The sequence below is a fragment of the Vicugna pacos genome, chromosome 16, assembly GCF_048564905.1.
Source record: "Vicugna pacos chromosome 16, VicPac4, whole genome shotgun sequence".
NCBI classification, from domain to species: Eukaryota; Metazoa; Chordata; class Mammalia; order Artiodactyla; family Camelidae; genus Vicugna; species Vicugna pacos.
In genome coordinates this window covers 12,242,128-12,259,822 of record NC_133002.1, presented here as the reverse complement: position 1 = coordinate 12,259,822, position 17,695 = coordinate 12,242,128, and the positions used below count along the sequence as shown (strand labels likewise).

Here is a 17,695-nt window from a genome sequence, read left to right as displayed (position 1 = left end):
ATTTGTTGAGACCACAAATGGTTATCTAATCAATTCTGCTCTGAGGAAACATTACCTCCAAAATCTACCAACATCTATATAGGTGTATGTTTTATTAGTGAACATAACGAAAGTGAGACTCTTAAGATAGGTGAGGGCAGGTTTGGGGCTTTGGAAGGTTTGAATAACAATTCATAAGGTTTAGATGTTATATAGAAGCTGCTTATTCATTATTCTTCTTCTAACCTCTAGTAGTTATTCCTACTAATTAGATATCTAGTAGGTAATTGAGGTAATATTTTCCTTTTCCTTTTCCTAGAGATTTATCTTGCAATAAAATAAAGTTTATTGAACGCGGTACATTTGAATCACTACCTTTTCTGGAGTTTGTGTAAGTTACAATTATAACTTCATTATGTTGGGAACTTTTATAAAATTATAAATATGATTATAAAAAATTAATTTGCTACTGATTTGGAAACATTAAAAATTTAGTTTAGAAATCTACTAGAATTATGTAGCTAATCCTTTTTGTCTCTCGCAAAGATTTGCACTCAGATGACATTTGGCAATGTCTGGACACATTTTTGGTTATCAGAACTGTAGGTATGCTGCTGCCATCTGGTGGACAGAGGCCAGAGATGCTGCTAAACCCCCTACAGGGTGCTAGACAGCCCCCCACAACAAAGAGTTGTCCGGCCCAAAATGTCAGTAGTACTGCCCTTTGCTAGAGAAGAAAGGATCACTTATCGCAAATATTTATTGAGGATTTACCATTTTGTATCTCATGCACCATGCATATAATCATGAAACTATAACTCACAAGCAACTATTTTCCACACTGAGATTTCTTTAGTGTATTGAAAGGATAATGAGATCATGTTTCATTGCATATAAATTAGAATTACTGCCAAAGGATAAAGTTCTGATAGAATTTTTTTTCTTCTTCTTTGGCTTGTGTCTTTTTTTTTTTTTTCTTTTTTATAGCAATCTTGGTTGTAATTTAATAGTAGATCTGAGCTTTGGAACGTTCCAGGCCTGGCATGGAATGCAGTTTTTACAGATGATGTAAGTGAAATAGATGAATACATGTAAAAAACTATGTTTTGGTTATTGGTAATTGGTTATCTGGGTGTAAGCTCACTGTGGATTCCAGAAAATATGTCTTGAAATCCATTCTTTTTTTTTCTTTTTTTTTTTAATGAGAAAACTAAGGTACAAAGAGGCCATGAGACTTGTCTAACTCATACATGGAACACTTTGCTTTCCCTAGTACTGATGTTTGGCACGAGCAATAAAATAAAAGGCACCCAACAGAAACACTCAAATTAGCATTGTCACGGAATCCCATTGTTGTTGCTCCAATATGCAAATAGTACTTGAAATTACACTTTTGAATTTAATTCCTGCTCATGTGCAAAATTCCTAACTACTTAAAATGTATGCAGCACAGAGCTGCAAAGAACTCAGTTTAGCCCAAAATTCTTCAGGGAGCAACAGGCATGGGTGCCTTCTCAAGTATCAGCTTCTTTTAAATGGTAAAGCGGAAAGAATTCCTGAACACCCACCTCTCTTCCCAACTACCCAAAACATTATTTTTCAAAAAGTCTATATTAGTCTGAGGTGAATGATCTGTGGCCAATAGGAACCTTTGAGGGATGGATGTTTGTGTTAAGCTGTAATGTGAACAATATAAAGAAGATACCTTGCTATAGCTGAATTCTCTATACTTTCTTTTCTGACTACTTCTAATAAGAAGCGTGGGTTTTTCAGAACCTTGAAAATTCTGTGATTTCTCCATGTCACAAGCAGATGACAGCAGGTAGGTTCAGTGGCCTGAAGGGGATTTTAGACTCAAGGTGAAGAGCCTCCTCTAAATCAGGCTTTGGAAAAGAGTCTCCTATTTGTGTTGTGGTTCAGAAATCCAGTTTCACAAAGTTCACTTTGGGTTAATGAAGGTGTCGAGGGTGCGTCTGGAGCTGGACTGACAGTTCTGCAGATGCCCACCAGTGGCAGCCTCCCTCCCCGCTTCATTAGCTTGCTGGTGCCTAACTTGTGGAAAGAGAATGGAGGGTCAGTTTTTCTCTTGCCAGTGCACCGGAGCGTGGGCTTGTTAGGTCCCTCTGCCAAGAGGTTTTAGTAGCATTAGTACCATGTCTTAAACTCATGACCTTTCCTAAACATTTTATAACACAAAGAGTCTCTTATAAGGATCTAAGTTTCCTTATGGTTATGTAGGTGAGCCAGGGGAAAAAGAATTGTGGAATCACAGTTGATAAAAATGACTGAATTTATTGGAAAACATTCACTGAGTGCCATGTTCACTGTGTGTCTGCACTTCACTAAGTGCTGGGGTTACAAAGAAGAATAGGCCAAAGATTTTGTCCCCAAGAAACTTTCATACTGGAAGAAAATTGATGGTAAAACTTATGAGAGCCATGCTAGCACCTCTGCAGCAGGGTAGCCAAGTAGGGAAGTAAGGAAGCAGAAAATGAGTAGTGGGTTAGAAAGGATGGTCATGCAAGAGGCACGAGCCTGATCTTCTTGAATTTCTGTGTTCATCTGAAGTGGCAGAAAAAGTTAATGAAAGAATCAGAGCTGGTGTTGGAAATATAATTAATATTGCTTTCCTAAAATTCATTCACAGTTACTTTCAAAAGATTGTGAGAATACAGTAAGTGTGTGTTGGGGGCTGGGCTCCTCCTTTGTTTTGCGCCAAATGTAGAAAGTCTAGAATGTGCCACCCCTTGAGTTGTCATTTTGTTGCCTATTACATTACTGAGGTGTTTATAAGTTCAAATAATATTTATCCCTGCATTAATTAAGTCTGGAAAAGATCCACCCAGCTGAGGTGGATTTATCATCAATTAAATGAAGCAGAAGCTGCAGGGCTCCCCACTTACCTAGGTCCCTTCCAAGGTCTTGGGATGGGTCCTAGCGATTTTTGTGTTCATAACTTTGCATGTTTTTATTAGACAGGATTTTTCCAAAGTAGGTGAGGTTCAAGACCCACAAAGCCTGGGTGGGTTTCACGTAATTATAACTCAGATGGTTTCTTGAATGAAACCTCTATGTTATTGGCTAATCCCAGGTGAACAAGGGAGAGGTGTGCTAGAGTCTATTTTGAATGTGAAGTCGCCCTGAAAGATGAGCCAAGAGCTAATTAATTAATAAAGCACCGTTTTTACCTTTGTGTTTTGTTTTGGTGGTGGGAGGTAACTCTTATTTATTTATTTATTCTCCGAGGAGGTACTGGTACTGCTAAGTTTAATATTTTCTCCTTATCCTTGATTTTTGTCACTTTGATTACTATGTGAATTGGTGTGCTCCTCTTTGAGTGGATCCTGTGTGGAACTCTGCACTTCCTTCACGTGGGTGACTGTCTCCTTTCCCAAGTTGGGGAACGTTTTGGTTATTAGGACATGGGGTATGTTTGAAGGCTCCCACTGTCATGGAGAGCAAAGGTCTAGGACAAGCTAAAGCAACACAGATCTCACTGTCCTGACAGAAGTTAATGTGTTTTTCTGAAATAAATTGCTGCCCAGATTGCCACAAGCCCGTTGGTTAAATTTCCAGAGTTCTGAGAAAGTTGATTCTGATCATTTTTGTGAGTTTTTTTGTTGTTTTATGGAGGGATGAATTTTCAGATGTCCTCACTCCACCGTTTTTACTGATTAGCCTGCAACATGGTTTAAAATCTCTAAAGCCTCAATGACCATAGGCTAATGAAGTAGTTAATCATGGGAGATAATTGAAGAAAAGAAATATAAGAGAAAGTGTGATTCTCATAGAGGCTCTCCCAGATCGGGAGATGAAATTTGAAAAGGTATTTCTATATTTAGTGCCCTCAAAATTAAGGTTAAAGTAATAAATTATTTTAAACACACTCCTTTTTTTTTTTTCTTCTTTTTTAAAATACAGGTTAAACACAGGCTTTGGAGTCAGAACTGAGTTCAAATTCCAGCTCTGCTTCTTACTAGCTTGATGAGTTAGGACAAGTTATATAACTTCTCTGTGCCTTGGTTTCCTCATTTGTAAAATGGGATAATAATATTATCTATTGCATAAGGTTACTGTGAGGATTAAATATTAAATGTTGATCATAGATACCTGGCAATCCAAAAGGCATTAGTTCTGATTATCTTTATAATATTCTGCAAAAGTACACTAATGATTCTTGAATAGAGTTAATTAACCTAAAGGCAAATTTTCTTTCTTCTTGTATCTTTTGAGTTAAGAAATTTTTTTTTCTTTTTCTTGTTTGTTTCAAAGAATTGAGAAGAAAATCTATTCCAGCATTTTGGAATAAAAATTTGTTCAGAAAATGAATTTGTCCCTTTGTTGATATATAAACAAAATGGTATTTATTCAACAAACATTTCTTAAGTACCTAATAAATACTAGGCACTGTGTCAGGGACAGAGATGACAATGACAATAAAGTATAGTCCTTGCTCTCATGGAGCTGACAATCCAGGAGACTCACAAGTAAGGAGGTGACCCCACACACGGTAGCAAAGGCTGTGACCGAAGAACACACATGGGAGTGTGCATTGGGAGTGTGAGTCTCCCCAGTTCCTCTTGTATTTTTCTCTTCAGCTCCAGAAGCAAGGGATTGGTCCCACTTTTGTCTTTAACTGGGTAGTTTAAAACATGAAATTTAAAAAATTTCTAGAGATGAAAGAAAAATGCCTTGATTTACGGAGGACCCTAGAAATAGCATTTCTTACAGAGGAAGGGCTTCCTACCAGCATAGTCCCTTCTAGGGTTTTTGACCTAAAAAGTTCTTTAGAGTATTTTTTTCTTTGCTATCTACTTCCCCCTCTATTTTTTTCTCTTTCTATTCTCTACTTTATCATCTAGACACCTGGGTAGCTCCCAAATGAAGAGAGCTTTACAAATTCTAAGGGTGATTTGTAGGTAAATTTAGAAAATGGCTTTTTTACCTTTAAGTTTCATGCCATAAAAATGAATATAAACTTTCATGAACATTATTGAAAATGCAGATAATTTTACTGCCATTCTATTTTTCAGAAATCTCAGTCATAATCCTTTGACAAAAGTTGAAGATTCTTATCTTTTAAAATTACCAGCATTACGATATTTGTAAGTATTGCAACAGTCTTATGGCTCTTGAGTTGATTTCTGCTCTTTTTTAGTTTCATCAGAGATTGAGGGTTTTGGCTAAGAAGTCATAATTTAAATTTTAAATGGGTTATTGAGGTAAGAGTTGTTGGTAAAGAAAAGGAGTACGAAAGAATGTACATGGGTAAGACAGCCAGCAGTGGAAGAAAATTGTGTTGAAAATCACTTACAAAGATCAAACATGAAAAAATAAGATTTATCCCAGAAAGCAAAATGGAATAAAGTGTACATTATTTAAAAAAAAAAAAAGTAATTGAGAGGGGGATGTAGTTGAGACTAAGAGGTAGGATAATGGTTAAAAAAAAAAGAAGAAGAAAAAAAGATGGTCCTGTTCAGCACTGAGGTCAGTAATTTAATGATGCAAATAAATTTAAATTTCTTCAATAAGAGCTCCCTGGGATTACTCTCTATGGCAAGTAAGAAGCCAGAATTGAAGTAATCACATATTAATTATCTTTTTAAGTGTAGAATTTATGTCTTTGGGTTTATATCATGCCTCTTTGGGCTTTTCCTTCAGAGACCTGGGAAAAACAGAAGTCTCGCTTACAACAATTGAAAGAATCCTCATGATAAGCGTTGAATTGAAAAAACTGTAAGTTAATTTTTATTACATTTATTTTCAGTTCATTGTTTTTTATAAGTTTTATTATTTTCTTAAGTCAGGTTTATTGTTGCATAAGTTTCATATAGTAGAATTCACTCTTTTTACAGAGTTTGCTGTGTTTTGACAAATGTGTAGTTATATAGCCACTGCCACATCTGAGATACAGAAAACTTCTGCAGCCCCAAAAGTCACCTCATGTGCCTCTGAGGTCAGTCCCCTCCTCCCACCACCAGCCCTGGCAACCAGCAGTCTGATTGTTGTCCCTATAACTTTGCCTTTTCCGGAATGCCTTGTAAGTTAAGTCATAGGGTATGCGGCCTTTTGTTTTTGGCTTCATTCACTTAGCCAGTCTCTGGAGATTCATCCGTGCTGTTATTCCTGTCCGTAGTTCATTTCTCTTTATTGCTGAGTAGTGGTCCAGTTGTGTGGATATACAGTTGTTTATGCATTCATCAGGGGAAGAACACTTGAATTGTCTCTGGTTTTCTGGCTGTTATGAATAAAGCCGCTAAAACCCCTCATGTATGTGTAAACATACATTCTGTGTGAATATATGTTTTCGTTTCTTTGGGACAAAATACCTAAGGGTGGGGTTGCTGCATCCTATGCCAAGTGCATGTTTAACTTTCTAAGAAACTGCTAAGCTGTTCTCTACAATGACTGTACCATTTTGCATTCCCAACAGCAGAGCATGAGAGTTGCAGTTGCTCCACAGCTTTACCTGATCCTTATATTTCAGGTTTTAAGAAAAATTTTAACCTCTCTATTAGGTATGTGTGTATACTTCCATTTGTCTTGGGTAAATACCTGCCAGTAGGGTGGCTGGATCATTCATAGGTGTATGTTTAAATTGAAAGACCATTTTCCGTAATTGTCCAGCCATTTTACATCTCTACCAGCAGGTATGAGAGTTCCGTTTTCTTCACATTTTTGCCAACAGTTGCTATGGTCATTATTTTTAACTTTAGATAGTTTAATAATTACATAGTGGCATCTCAGTGCAGCATCCCTAATGATTAATCATGTCAAACATCTTTTCTTATGCTTCTTTTCCATCTACGTATCTTTGAATTTTTTGTCTATATTTTTGATTGAGTTTTGAGTGTTCTTTATATATTCTGGAAACAAATCCTGTATTCAATATGTAATTTGTTACGTATTCTGTGATTTAACTTCATTCTCTCAAGAGTCTTTCACAGGGCTGAAATTCTTAAATTTGATCTTGTCTTATTTGTCTGTTTTTTTTTTTAATGGACAATGCTTTTGGTGTTGTGTCTAAGAAATCCTGTTTAAGTCAAGGTCATAAAAAATTTCCCATTTTCTTCTGGAAGTTTTATACTTTTAGATTTTATGTAAAGATCTTTGAACCAATTTGACTTCATTTATGTATATGGTTTGGATTTTTTTTTTTTTTTGTGGATATTCAATTGTTCTAGCAAAATTTCTTCAAAAGACTATGCCTTCTCTACTCAACTGCCTTTGAAGCTAAAAGTCATTAGTTCATATCACTCTAGTTTTGGACTTTATGTTTTGTTCCTTTGGTCTTTTTGTCTATCATTCCACTAATATCAGAATATCTTGAAAATGTAGCTTCATAAGTCTTGAAATCAGGTGGTGTTAGTTCTCCAACTTTGCTCTTTTTCATAGTTGTTTCAGTTATTCTAGGAACTTCACGTTTCCATGTGAAGTTTAGAATTAACTTGTCACTTTCTATAGAAAAGCCTACTGGGATTTATATCTGTAAATCAGTTTGGGAAAAATTGACATCTTAACAATATTGAATCATCTGATCCATGAACATGTTATATCTCTCCATTTACTTAGGTCTTCCTTAATTTTTCCCAGCAATATTTTATAATTTTCAGTGTGCAGATGTTCTACATCTTTTGTCAGAGTTTTTCTTAAGTATTTTATACTTTTAATGCTACTCTAAGTAGTGTTTTAAAACTTTAATTTCTCATTATTTGTTGAGAGAAATTAGTTTTTGGTATATTGGTCTTGCACTCTGCAAATTTAGTAAACTCATTTATTAGTTTCAGTAGTTTTTTTTGTAGATTCCATCAGGTTTTCTACATAATCATGTCATTTGCAAAGAAAGTTTTACTTCCTCCTTTCCATTGTGAATTTTATTTATTTGTTTGTTTGTTTGTTATTTATTTTTCTTGCCCTGTTGCACTGGCTAGACCCTTCACTGCAGTATCTAATAGAAATAATGAGTGTGGACATCCTTGCCTGATTGTGGAGAGGAAGCACTTTGTCTTTCCCCATTAGATATGATGTTAGGTTTTTTGTAGAAGGCATTTATCAAGTTGAGGAAGCTTTCTGCCATTCCTAGTTTCCTGCGGACTGGTTTTTTCTTTAATCGGGAATGGATGTTAGATTTTGTCCTATTTTTTCTGTGTCTATTTACATGATCATATGGTTTTTCTTTTTTCGTATTTTAACTTCAATAAATTACATTGATTTTCCGATATTAAACCAAGTTTGCATTACTGAGAAAAACCCTACTTGGTTATGATGTATCATCTTTTTATATATTCCTTGATTTGATAGGCTAAAATTTTGCTAAGAATTTTTTCATCTGTGTTTATGAGAAATATTGGTCCGTAGTCTTCTTTTCTTGTAATGTCACTGTCCAGTTTTGATATGTTGAAAGTTGGCCTTATAAATGATTTGAGAACTATTCCCTCCTCTTCAACATTCTGATAGAGTTTGTGTAAAATTGGTATTAGTTGTTCCTTAACTGTTTGGTAGAATTTACCAGGGAAGCTATGCGGGCTTGAAGCTTTCTTTGTGGGAAGATTTTAAATTGCACATCCAATGTCTTTAATAATGCTATTTAAGTTATGTATTCATTCTCAAGTAAACTTTAGTAGTGCACATCTTTCCAGAAATTCATCCATCCCATCTTGAATTTATTGGTATAAAGCATTTTATTATATTCTCATTATCCTTTCAATACTCGTAATATTTTTCTGTTTTCCATTTCATTTCTACTTTGACCTTTATTATTTTCTTCCTTCTCTTATGCTATGATTAAATTGTTCTTTTTCTAGTTTAAGGTGGAAGCTGAGGAAGCTGAGTATGGCGTTAGCAATATCCCACATGTTGACGTTTTCAGTTTCAGTCAGTTCAAAATTGTTTCTAATTTCCCTTTGACTTATTCTTTGACTATAAGGTTACTTCGAAGTGTGTTGTTTCATTTCCAAATATTTGGAGATTTTTCAGATTTGTTAATTTCTAATTTAATTCCATTGTGGTCAGAGACATATACTGAATGACTGAAATCATTTTAAATTTATTGAGACTGGTTTTATAGCCAGTAATTTGTTGGAATACACCAGAATATGGTCTGTTTTGGTAAATGTTACGTGTCCACCTGGAGGAAAACGTGTATTCTGCCGATTTGGGTGGAGTGTCCTATAAATGTCAATTTGGCCAAGTAGGTTGATAGTGCTGTTCACGTCTTCTGTATCCTTGCTGATTTTCTACCTACCTATTCTATCAATTATTGAGAGGGGAATATTGAAATCCCTAACTATAATGCTAGGTGTTTTGTTTGTTTCTCCTTGCCATTGTCATTCCTCCTTCATAGATTTTGAAGTTCTGTAGTCAGGTGCATAAATTTTTAGGTTATGCCTTCCTTCTTCATTGATTGACCTTCTCTCATAGTGAAATAACCTTCTTTATCCCTAGCAATTCTCTTTGTTTTGAGACTGACTTTGTCTTTAAGTAATATAACCACTCCAGCTTTTTTTAGATGAGTGTTAGATTGGAACAAATTTTTCCATCCTTTAAGCCTGTTATTTTTGTATTGAAAATAGTTCTTATAGACAGTATATAGTTGGCTTTTGCTTTTTTTTGGCTAGTGTGACAACTGTTTTAATTAGGATGATTAGAGTGTTTATATTGAATGTGTTTATTGATGTGATTACACTTAAAATCTTCTATCTTGGTATTTGTTCCATCTGTGCTTTCTTTCTGTTTTCCTCTTTTTCTTCCTGCTTTTTTTGGATTGAGTACATTTTATTATTTTATTTCCTTTGTTGGCTAACTACTTATAGTTCAGGTTCTGTTACTTTAGTGGTTGCTTTATAGTTTATAGTTGTACATATTTAACTTATCACAGTCTATCTTCAAGTGATATTATACAATTTCATGGACAATATAGGAACCTCACAGTAGTGTACTTCCATTCTTCCTCTCCTGGCCTTTGTGCTACTGTTTTTGTATAATTTATTTTTACTTATGTTATAAACAGCACACTATATTTTTTTTTCATGTAACGATCAGTTACATTTTAAAGATATTTAATAAGAAAAATATTATTTATGTACCTGTGTGGTTACCAATTCCGGTGTTCTTATTCTTTTGTGTAGACCCATATTTCCATCTGCTTACAAATACTTCCTTTAGTATCTCTTCCAGTGAAAGTCTACTGGTGATTAATTCTTTCCGCTTTTGTATGTCTGAGATAGTCTTTATTTGACTTTTGTTTTTGAAAGATCTGGGTATAGAATTCCAGCTTGGTAATTGTTGGGTACCCCTTTCCCCAGTTGAGTACTTTAAAGGTGTTATTCCACTGAGTTCTGGCTTACATTGTTTCCAACAAAAAAAAAAAATCGCTGTCACTGTTCCTCTTTGTTCCTCTTTATGTAATGCATAGTTTTTTCCTCTGGCTTCTATTAAGAGTTTCTATTTATTGCTGGCTTTGAGCAATTTGATTATGATTTGTGCCTTGGTTTAGCTTTATCCATGTTTCTAATGCTTAATGTTCATTGACCTTGCCTTTGTGGATTTATCATGTTTTAGCATTTTGGAAAATTTTTGGCCATTATTCAAGTTTTTGTATGTCTCCTTCGTGGACTCTAAGTGCACATGTATTAGGCCACTTGAAGTTGTTGCACAGCTCATCAAATGATGCTGTGTTCATTTTTGCTGATTTGTCTTGTTTCTCTTTGTGTTTCATTTTGGATATTTCCTTAATATTCACTGATCCTTTCTTGTGCAGTGTCTAATCTACCATTAATCCCATCCAGTGTCCTTTTCAATTGAAAACATTGTTTTTAACCTCTGGAAGCTCAATTTGGGTCTATTTTATTTCTTCCATGCCTATACTTCACATTTTCAGTCTTTAATCTGAGTTTTTAACATCTACCAGTAGTTATAATATCTATTAAAATGTCCTGTTCTGCTGATTCAAACATCTGTATAGATTTTGGGTTAGTTTTGATCGATGGCTGTTTCTCCTCAATATGGCACTTACTTTCCTCCTCCTTTGCATGCTTGGTAATTTTTCATTTGATTCCAGACATTGTGAATTTTAGTTTATGGTGTGCTACATATTTTTATATTCCTATAAATATGCTTGAGCTTTGTTTTGGGTGAAGTCAGTTTTATCCTTTTGGATTAGGTATGACCAGAAGTAGCCTTTAGCCTAGAGCTTATCATTCACAACTACTGAGAGAAGGCTTTTCTGAGCATCTGGCCTGTAGGGATGGGTCCTATTCCCAACACTGTGTCACATCCAGTTACCCTCATCATTAATCCTTTCATGTGGTTCTTTTCCTGGCCTCAAGTAACTCCTCACACGCATGCACTGACCAGTACTTTGTTGAATACTCGAGAGATCCCTCTGCGTATCTCCAGAGTTCTTTGTCTGTGCACCTCTTTTCTCTCTAGTGCTGTGCTTTGTGAACTCTAGGCACCTTGATTTTCCTGGACTCTTCCAGTTCCCCAGTCAGGGAGTCCTCCAGTTTCTGCCTGAGTCTCTCCTCCCTGTACCATGACCTGGAAACTCTCTGAACGATGTAAACTAGGGGAGTCATAGGGATCACTTCATTTTTATTTCCCATCTCTTGGGGATGACTGAACTTTATTGCAAGAGGTCCAATTTCTTAAAAACTCTTTGTTTCATATATTTAGTCTGTCCCCCACCTCAATGTTTCAGATAGGAGGTGAAATGTTTCCCTGTTACTTCATCTGAGCCAGAAGTGAATAACATTCTTAAGTCTGTTTAGTTTAGATACAGGGTCCAGTCGAAGATTAGGTATTTCATGTCATGTCTTTGTCTCCTTTAACCTAGAATATTTCTCTACTGCTTTTTTGTCATTGCTGTTGGTCTTCTATGACATTGGCATTTTTGCAGAGCCTAAGCCAGTTTTTTATAAATTGCCCCACAATCTGAATTTGTCTGTGTCTTAATTAGATCCAAAGTAAGCATTCTGAGGAAGAATAGATATCCTGGCGATACATCCTTCCTACTTCATCGCTTCAGGTTGCCTGATGCTAAGCTTGACCACTTGATTAAAGTGGTATCACCGTATCTCTCCATTGTAAAGTTATCTTTTCCCTTGGTAATTAGTAAATATTCTATGGGGTGATAGTTTGGAATCCGTGAAGATCCTACTTTCAAACACTCTTCACCCAAGTGTGCATCAATGGTAATTTCATTCTGAATTGAGTGTCACACTGTAGTTGCAAATGGCACTTCCCTAATTCTCTCTGTCCTTCTACATTATTCGCTGGCATTGTTCTGTAAAGTGCTCCCCCGACTTTGAGTATTACTATGAACTCATATGCTCTTCTTTAATATAATTGTTTTACCTCAACGTTTTTCTCTTGAATGTTTAGGTTATCCAGACTTGGCGAATGTGATCTGTTATTATTTAACCACAGTGTTTTTTTAATCCCCAGAGTAATTTCTAATACATTTCCAACTCACAACTAGGAATTGACAAAGGGACTCCAGAAGTTGGGGACTTACTCAGACTCTTCTTAGAAGTCTGCCCTCTTCCTGTGCACTCTCAACCCAGAGTGAGACTTTAGGGTTGGGAGGAGATACTTCTGAATTAAACTACAGATCAGTGTCACCCAATTCTAATCCCTAGCACCTTTTTTCTAGGCACACCGACACCCACTGCCATCCTTACCCTTCTGTTGGGCACTTCTGTGCTCCTCTGTATTTACTTACAACAGTTAAGAGCAGCAATTGGCCAACTGGCCCCTGTCCAATTCTCCAGGCCATGTGCCCTAAGAACTCCTTTCTTCACTGCCCTATGGTGGCCTTGGCCTGCCTCCCTCCCTACTCAAGTCACTCCTTTACCACTAATTTAATTCTCTGTTTCCATTTATAGGATCTTACCTAGCCATAGGACCTGCTGCCTCTGCCAATTTAAAAAGACTATTGAAGTTGTCTGCAAGACAGTGAAGCTGCACTGTGACAGTGACTGCCTGGCAAGCACCACGCATTGTGGTGAGTCTGAATTGCCTGATAATAAATTTTTAAATTTTTATTTTTTAAATTTCTACCTTTAATCAGTGATGATAAAATGTTTAAACATATGATGTAATAGAATTATTTTTATTCATTCATTCAGCTTCAATTCCCTAAATTTCTAAGACCCCCTCCTTTGCTAAAAGTCGGCTTCTCAGTTACATTATGAAACTCATAATACCTCAGTTACATTGTTAGCTTAGTAATGTCACTGATCCACATACTTAGAGGAACAAGAGAAAGGCATGGAAGTGGGAAGGGAATTAACATTCATGACCACATATTGTATACTGTGCTCTCTGCTTGATGCCTTACCCCCAAATGAGAACTTTCTCATACAGTGCATCACAGTTTGTAACCTGATTTAATATCCATTAGGTCTCAAGTACGCTTTGTCTTTGGGGCAAGTGTAAATATCTTTTTGTTTATTTTACTTTTGCAGTTTTATAAAAGAATACAATTGGTGGTGTTTTATGTTTTGTTTGGTGCCTGAGAGTTTCTGGTTCCATAACCAGAAGCTGCTACCTAGCCCTTCCAGTGGATGGGATGGCTCTTTTATTCTTAGACTGTCCAGCTCTGAACTTGCTCTGAATCTCAAGCATTTCTATCCACAAAACACTAAGATGCTTTCAAAGATTTTTGTATACATTAGATTTACTGGCACATAACTTGATGACTTCCCAAATGTGCTTTCATGCCCAGGCAGCTTGAATACTGGTCCCTATCAATAAGCTGGAGCACATTATAAATAACAGCATTTTGCTACTGACATAAAAACGTTCCTTATTTTCCAGGCTTTTTTTTTTTTTTTTTTTACTGATTGTATTAGTTCCTTGTCCCCCTGAAGTGGGCAGAACAGGCATTTTAAATCTCCTTTTACAGTGAGCAAAAGCAAGATCAGAGGTGTTAAGTGCTGTGGCCTAGGGCCTAGATCTTCTGTCCGTGGTTTCGGGCTGTCTGTGACCTCTTATTCCTCCTTTCTCATGAACCTTCACCTCTTCCTCTGACCCTCACCTCCTCCTCTGACCCTAACCACCACCACCAAAAATACTTTTAATCCTTCTGTAAGAGAGACCCAGCTGCACAGGGGTACACATGACCTTCAGAAAGTTAGAAGCTTTTGTTTTTAATTTTCTAAAAAATGTTTTTGTTTATTTTTAGAGGGGAAGTAATTAAGCTCCTTTATTTATTTTTAATGGAGGTGCTGGTGATTGAACCCAGGACCTCATGTATGGTAAGCAGGCACTCTACCCCTGAGCTATCCCCTCCACCCCAAGTCAGAAGCTGGGAATACTAGGAGTGAAATGAAATGAAAGCAAAGTAGACATCTGACAACAGTTGCTTTTTCCCATCTGCGTTTTAGGACTTCAAGTATTATTCCACTGATCTGTTGAACATTCCACATTTGCATATAGCCTGGCAAATCGCTTAACCTGCAGCCCTGCCCACATGTTAGCAGAGAGCCAGGGTGGGCATGGTGTTTCTCTCTGTATAGAGCCTCCTGTCATGGGGACTGGGTATATGGGAGCAGGAAACAAGGAGTAGAACTGGGGGTAAGTGGAAAAGGTCACATCCAGATGAGGACCTGTTAGCAGCGGGTGTTGTCGTGATCACCTGTGATCGGAGCAGGACACGAGCACACTGAGGAGGCAGAGAGCGGAAGCCTCACACTCTTCTGCGTCTGAGGCAGGACGGGGCAGTGTGTATGGAAGTGAGGGGTTACAGTGGGGGACAGCTGTCCTCCCAGCCTTGACTTCTCTTGAGTACCCGGCAGTTGGCCCCTTGAAACCAGTGGACTAATCCTAAACACTGTCACTCTGTTTCACACCATGGAATTTTCTGAGTAGATAGCCACTTTTTCAAAATATATCTTTTTCACCTTCTGTTGTGAGGTTTCTTTTCCCCTCTCTAAGTGGCACGCAGACATTTGCTGATTTCTAATTTATTTGACTGGGATATGTGGCTGTGGACTGGCAAAAAACTGTCCATCAGCCTTCAGTTACCAAAAAGACTTCTTTTTTGACAGGTGAAGAAACAGCTGTAGGGAACGTAGAAGGATCGCTCTTGAAGGTGTTACAAGCCCGGAAAAATAATACCAGCACCGAGCTGATTATTGAGCCAGAGAAGGCGTCCTCGGACGAACATGGTGTCAGCTTCTCAGCCTTCGTCGATAAACAGCTAGACTTTAATGACGAAATTGATGTTATCAGTGCACTAAATTATGTACTGCCTTATTTCTCAGAGGGAAATCTAGACGATTTAGAGACAGCATTTTTACCATTCATTAAACTTCTCTTTTCACATCTACAAGATGGAGATAAGTCCCTGGGTTATTTGGAAAAAAACACAAGGGACCGTTTTGTTCAACCTGAATCCAACAATTTACCTTATAAAAATAAACTGCAGAGATTCTATCATCTGAAAAAATGGTCAGATTCAGAAATGCAAAAAACAATCGATGAAGTTGAAAAGAAGGAAAAAGCTGCCAGGCTCGTACGTGCCGACCCTTTGGGTCACAAATTACGGCAGGCCTTTCAAAAGCAATTGGACACTGCCCGACCACAGGAAAAGAGCGCAGCCAAGACTGAGAGTGTAGGGAAAAGGCTGCGGGGAGTGGGCTGGGTCCTCAGGGGCCCAAATGGCATCATCAAAAAACGTGTCAAAAAATTGATGCGTCGGAGGAAACAGAATTCCCAGACACCTGTGGAGAACACTGCCAAGGATGAAAAGCAGTTGGACACTGCCCAACCACAGGAAAACAGCCCAGCAAAGACTGAGAGTGTAGGGGAAAGGCTGCGGGCAGTGGACTGGGTCTTCAAGGACCCAGATGTCGTCATCAAAGAAAGTGTCAATGAACTGATGCATTGGAGCAAACAGGATGCCCAGCCAGCTATGGAGAACGCTGCCAAGGAAGAGGCACTCAGGAGGCAGTCCCCAGGAGCGGGGGGGCAGCTTCACATGATGCGGAGGCCCCGGATGTTAGTGGGAAGCTCGTTCAACACAAAACCCTCACTTATAAATGAAGACAAAGCAGCAGTCTCTTCTTCCGTGCCCCCTACCCCCAGCCCTCCTAATTCAGGAGAACTAACTTCTCATGAAAACCCACCAGAATTATTTTCTTCTTCAGACCCTCTCGCAGGAAAGGCGACTGTGCCGGAAGGAACAGTCTCTCTCTCTGAAGTCGCTGCCCGTACGGATGTTCCCAGCGCATATTCTATTACTACAGGCAACTTTGCGCCAACTGTTGAACACACGGACGAAACACAACGGGAATACCACAACTTGGGCACTGAGTTACCCTCTAAACCCACCAGCTTCACTTCCCCAGGGCTTTCATCCTTGGGTGATCAGTTTGAACTCCAGGTAAACCAGCAGCTACAATCGATCGTACCAAATGGTTATATGAGAGGCCTCATTTCTCATTTGATCCGAACTCTCAAAATGGACTGCTCTGAGACGCACGTGAAGCTGTCCTGTGCCAAGTTTTTCACCAGAACAGGCCTTCTGATAAAGCTGCTCAGTGAACAGCAAAAAGAAAAATTGTCCCAGGCAGAGGGGGATACTGACCTGTGGAAAACTGAGAACTACATCACTGAGAGCACAGAAGGCTGGAGTGAAGAGACAGGGCAGGAGCCACATGAGGTGAGGGCAATGCCTGACACATGGGGACCTGGACTTCTACTCAGTGTGGGACATGCCATTAAAGTGCCAAAGCAGGGAGACTAGGGGCCCCTGGTCTGTATCTTATCCATGAAACTGGCTAAGACAGCGATCACCCACTGTGCTCATTTAGAGAATGGTGCCGCTATTCCTAGGGGAGCCTTAACACACAAGATGAATTGTAGGAGAAAATGCTGACAAGATTAGTAACACATGAGATCTGTTAGGTTCTTTATGAACCTATAAGCTACTCACCTGAAAGGATGGGGTTTAGAGTAGTTTAAGAACAGTCTGCTAAGGGGGAGGGTATAGCTCATGTGGTAGGGCACATGCTTAGCGTGCACGAGGTCCCGGGTCCAGTCCCCAGCACTTCCTCTAAAAAACAAATAAACCTAATTACCTCCCACCCACCCCCCAAAGAAGAAGAGTGAGCTAGTGTCTAAGTAGGTTTAAGAATAGTTAGAGTTCATCTTTTCTCTTTGTTTTTCAAAGAAATTATTCTTTATTTTTTTAGCTCACAGAGGAAGGTCCAAGACACAGCCATATGAGCAGAGCCATGTGCGCAGTAGTATTATCTGTGGCAGCAGCAACAGCAGTGGCTTTCTTGGTTGTAAGTTTCTGCCTTTTTAAGGTAAGGACAGTTGAGATTCAGAACCTGCAAACTGAAACTCACAGCTACCTTTCCACCTGCTACTACTCCACAGTCCTCTTCAGTCACAAGGGCTGAGATGGGCTTTGGTCTTTTATGGAAAAGTATATGCCCGGGATTCTTAAAGGAGCTCCAGTCCCAGGGGGTCTCTGTGGAACTGAACCCAAGGTAACAAGCCATTGGACTATTTTGAAAAGTCAAGTTTATAAGGAGGCCAGAGTTGACATGGCAGTAAAATTTCTTCAACTCAGAACACTGCACCTCACCAGTCACTGTCATCCCTTCACTGCTTTCTGTCCTTGTTGGGTGAAATGATGAGATACATCATCTCCAACCTCCTGGAGCCATCAGTCACCCTGGGAGGGCTGAAAGGACATGGCTAA

The 17,695-nt window shown here is 38.2% G+C and overlaps 1 protein-coding gene across 15 annotated transcripts in view; it reads left to right on the top strand.

Annotated features, from left to right (window-relative positions):
- The window catches only part of LOC116283601 (leucine-rich repeat-containing protein 37A), a 43,846-nt gene that overhangs the window by 17,624 nt on the left and 8,527 nt on the right, over positions 1 to 17,695 (top strand). For 12 of the 15 annotated variants that reach the window (XM_072940695.1, XM_072940697.1, XM_072940692.1 and 9 more), the window contains 7 exons: positions 299 to 370; positions 967 to 1,047; positions 5,013 to 5,084; positions 5,641 to 5,715; positions 12,864 to 12,982; positions 15,030 to 16,645; positions 17,178 to 17,294. In XM_072940695.1, the coding sequence (XP_072796796.1) occupies positions 299 to 370; positions 967 to 1,047; positions 5,013 to 5,084; positions 5,641 to 5,715; positions 12,864 to 12,982; positions 15,030 to 16,645; positions 17,178 to 17,294 (2,152 nt within the window). The remainder of the gene's footprint in view (positions 1 to 298; positions 371 to 966; positions 1,048 to 5,012; positions 5,085 to 5,640; positions 5,716 to 12,863; positions 12,983 to 15,029; positions 16,646 to 17,177; positions 17,295 to 17,695) is intronic. The other 3 variants (XM_072940694.1, XM_072940691.1, XM_072940696.1) reach the window with 3 other exon arrangements.